At 40.1% G+C, this 4,189-nt stretch overlaps 1 protein-coding gene across 1 annotated transcript; it reads left to right on the plus strand.

Annotated features, from left to right (window-relative positions):
* The first annotated feature begins 205 nt into the window (after positions 1-205).
* On the plus strand, positions 206-3,164 carry LOC114735709 (G-type lectin S-receptor-like serine/threonine-protein kinase SD2-5). The gene is made up of 2 exons (XM_028923428.1): positions 206-313; positions 445-3,164. The coding sequence occupies exon 2, from the start codon at positions 575-577 to the stop codon at positions 3,029-3,031; it is 2,457 nt and encodes an 818-aa protein (XP_028779261.1). The 5' UTR covers positions 206-313; positions 445-574; the 3' UTR covers positions 3,032-3,164.
* The last annotated feature ends 1,025 nt before the right edge of the window (positions 3,165-4,189 follow it).

Consider the following 4,189-nt stretch of genomic DNA (forward strand, 5'->3'; position numbering starts at 1 on the left):
TCACCTGCCTTATCTGGTCTTGCCTTCTTCAGTTTCAATCCAGTTGAGCACCCTTCGACTTTGGTTATCTGGGTCAATTCTTCGGGTGGCTGTGCTTCAATTTATGTCCACGGTTTTTGACGCTGTTCATTGGCTTTGAAATCTGAACAAAGAAGATTCCGGCGGGAGGTGAAGATTTTTGCGTCTGTAAATTTATCCTTTGCTCGTGTTCATATTTGCCCCTGGCACTTGTCAGCTGTCTCTCTCGCGGTCGGTGACGGACACGATTTCGTTTTCTTCAAGGCAAGCTTCAAGTTCCAATAGGCACTGAAAAGTAAGCGAAATTCGCCGTCAAAAGTTGTTCCCTTTCTTCCATAGTGCTCTGGTCGTAGAATTCACACCCTTAGTTTCAGTTCTTATTGGTTCAATTCCGAAAATCTGACTCGTGAATCATCTGTGGGACAGGTATCTCTTCTTCAAACCTTCGGATCTTCTTTTCTCTGCTCAGAATACGATTTCGACAGTTTTGTTCCCGGTTCGCGACTTTAAATTCCCCTAAATAGTAACAGCTTTTCGGAGACTTGTAATAGGAGCCATGAAAAGAACCTGGTCTTTCATCCATATCATCGGCGTTCTTGGCCTGTCTAGTCTACTCTTGTCTGAAATCTGTCTGGCTGGCATTCAGAGCATCGGCTCTATCACTCCAGGATTTCAAGGCACTCAAATGAATTGGATTGACAAAAACGGCATGTTTCTCGTGTCAAATAATGGAGAATTTATGTTTGGCTTCATCACTACCCCGAACGACAACTCATTATATCTTCTAGTAATCGCCCACGGTGACAACTCCAAAGTTGTTTGGACGGCAAACAGAGGCCTCCCTGTTAGTAATTCTGATAATTTTGTGTTCGACAAAACCGGTAATGTCTTTCTACAGAAAGGAAGCGATGTGGTTTGGTCTACAGATACGAAGGGCAAAGGGGTTTCTTCAATGGCATTACAGGACACAGGAAACTTGGTGTTGCTTGCTGACGATAATAGTACAATTTGGCAGAGTTTCGGCCATCCAACTGACACCTTATTGTCAATGCAGGAATTCAAAGAGGGCATGAAACTTATCAGTGAACCTGACCAATATAACTTAACCCACGTTCTGGAGATCAAATCTGGTGATTTTGTTCTCTCTGCTGGTTTTCAAAACCCACAGCCTTATTGGTCTATGCAGAACGAGGACCGCAGAATCATCGATAAAGATGGTAACGCGGTGGCTTCGGCCTCCATTAGCGCAAATTCGTGGAGGTTCTATGATAAAAATAAATCTTTGTTATGGCAGTTCATTTTGGCTGAAGATTCATCAGGCACAAATTCCACTTGGGCTGCTGTTCTGGGAAGTAATGGTTTCATCACTTTCTCTAATCTCGACAGTGGAAGTTCAAATAATCCCTCGCCAACAAAAATCCCAAAAGATTCTTGCAGCACACCTGAACCTTGTGGTCCTTATACCATATGCACGGATGATAACAAGTGTCGTTGCCCTTCGGCTCTGAGATCTCGCGCCAATTGCAAACCAGGGATTGTCTCTCCTTGCGATGGCTCAAATGGATCCGCGGAGCTTGCGGAAGGTGATGATGGGCTTGGTTACTTCGCTCTTGGATTCCTTTCACCATCCTCCAAAACTGATTTGGATGGCTGCAAATCTTCCTGCCTGGGAAATTGCTCATGCCTTGCTATGTTCTTCCACAACAATTCAGGGAACTGTTTCATGTTGGATAGTATAGGAAGCTTTGAGAGTTCTGACACAGATTCAGGTTTTGTTTCTTACATTAAGGTCTCGAGTAACGGAGGATCTGGCTCTTCAGGAGGTGGAAGCAGCAAGAAGCACACTGTGGTGGTTGTAGTTATTGTCATAACAACTTTGCTTGTCATTTTCGTTTTGTTCTATGTGGGACTTAGATACTACAGAAGAAAGCAAAAATCGCCTGAGTCTCCAAGGGGGAGTTCAGAAGAGGACAATTTCTTGGAGAATCTTACTGGTATGCCTGTCCGTTTCAGCTATAAAGAACTGCAAACAGCTACTAAGAACTTCTCTGAGAAGCTAGGGCATGGAGGTTTTGGCTCAGTTTATAAAGGAGTTCAACCAGATGGGACTCTATTAGCTGTGAAGAAGCTGGAAAGCATAGGCCAAGGGAAGAAAGAGTTCAGGGCTGAAGTTAGCATCATTGGCAGCATTCATCATCTTCATTTAGTTCGGCTTAAAGGATTCTGTGCTGAAGGAACTCATCGCCTTCTTGCTTATGAGTTTATGGCAAATGGCTCATTGGATAAATGGATATTCAAGAAAAACGGAGAATTATTGTTGGATTGGGATACGAGGTTTAATATAGCTTTGGGCACAGCAAAAGGGCTTGCGTACCTGCACGAGGATTGCGATTCAAAGATTGTTCACTGTGACATCAAACCAGAAAATGTTCTTCTTGATGAGCATTTCCTTGCGAAAGTTTCAGACTTTGGGTTGGCTAAACTCATGACTCGCGAACAAAGCCATGTTTTCACAACACTAAGGGGAACCAGGGGATATCTTGCACCAGAATGGATCACAAACTATGCCATATCGGAGAAAAGCGATGTGTATAGCTATGGGATGGTGTTGCTAGAGATAATTGGTGGTAGGAAAAATTATGACCCTAACGAGTCTTCAGAGAAATCCCACTTCCCAACCTTTGCTTACAAGATGATGGAAGAAGGGAAGTTAAAAGATCTTCTTGATTCAAAGTTGAAAATAGATGAGAATGATGAAAGGTTTCATATTGCCATCAAAGTTGCATTGTGGTGCATACAGGAAGATATGTCTCTAAGGCCTTCCATGACCAAAGTGGCTCAGATGCTTGAGGGTCTCTGTACTGTTCCTAAGCCACCATCGTCTTCTCCAATGGGTTCTCGCCTGTACTCGTCTTTCTTCAAATCTATGAGTGAAGGTGGCACCTCCTCAGGACCATCAGATTGCAATAGTGATGCATATCTTTCAGCAGTTAGGCTTTCGGGACCAAGATAAAATTGTACCTTTTTCTGGTTTTGTTGAGCCATTCTTGTATATGGTTCCACAGTATTTTTGTATACTTTGGTAGTTACTCGAATTTTGTAATGTGAATTCCCACTCATCTAACACATTATTGCTTTGTGCGCTGTGTTGAAAGTTGAAATTTGAGATACAAGCATTTACGTGCTGTTAAATGTGGCAATTTTGTGTTCCACAGAATTGCCAAAGATGGAGAAGAAATTAAAAGAGCCGACCCTTATTAAAAACACAGCTAATTAAGTGCTTAGTGCTGACTCAATTGAGGCAGAAGACAAGTCAATCTCAACAACCATTTATCATCCTGCTTGTCTGTTGAACTTATGCCTAATTACATTTTGGACTTTTCTAATCTGTCCCTTGTGTTATGGACACTGTGGAGACTGCACTATCTTTGATCATACTCAATTAAATCCTAATCAATCCTCTCCACTCAAACTTCTAAGGCTTCTGAAACGAGAAAGGAAATATATATATATAATCAAACATAAACATAAATGCCCTGTGAAGCGTCAGTGGGTTTGGACGCTTGCATATTCTCATTAGCTGTTTAAGGATTAGAAGCTTCGATCCTTTATGCGCCAAATGTTTAAAATCCTTGCGGCTAGTCCATTCCTAATGGCTCGTTTGTTTGCTGTCGTTAAATTCTTCATTTTCTAACAGACTATCTGATGCTATGCATTTTAGTTTTTATTTAATAAGCTTAGAATCCATTTTTTCCCCTGCCAACAAGCTTTGAATCCGATTAACCGCATCAACGATTTTGACATGTATCCACAAAAAATATGTACTCTCTTTAATTTTTAATATAAGATGTTGTTTTACTTTTATTTTGATCCTAAATATAAGACTCCAATCTGTTTTGTTTATCATATTTATTCATTTTTTCAAATATAATTCTTCTAATAATTATAGTTCTAATCAATATACTTGATTAGTAAGGTTATTTTAGAAAAGACAATACCTATTTATTACAAATAACTAACTGAACTTATTTCTTTTATCTTTTCAAATTAGTCAACTAGCTCTTATAATTGGACCGGAGGTAATATATAATTTATAAATGAGTTAATATAATTTTTGGTTTCTTAGATTAGTCTTCATTTTGATTTTAATCCCTCAAGTTTTAAATAATAT

The sequence above is a fragment of the Neltuma alba genome, unplaced genomic scaffold, assembly GCF_004799145.2.
Source record: "Neltuma alba isolate B1F8T4 unplaced genomic scaffold, ASM479914v2 tig00013249_pilon, whole genome shotgun sequence".
Taxonomy (NCBI): domain Eukaryota; kingdom Viridiplantae; phylum Streptophyta; class Magnoliopsida; order Fabales; family Fabaceae; genus Neltuma; species Neltuma alba.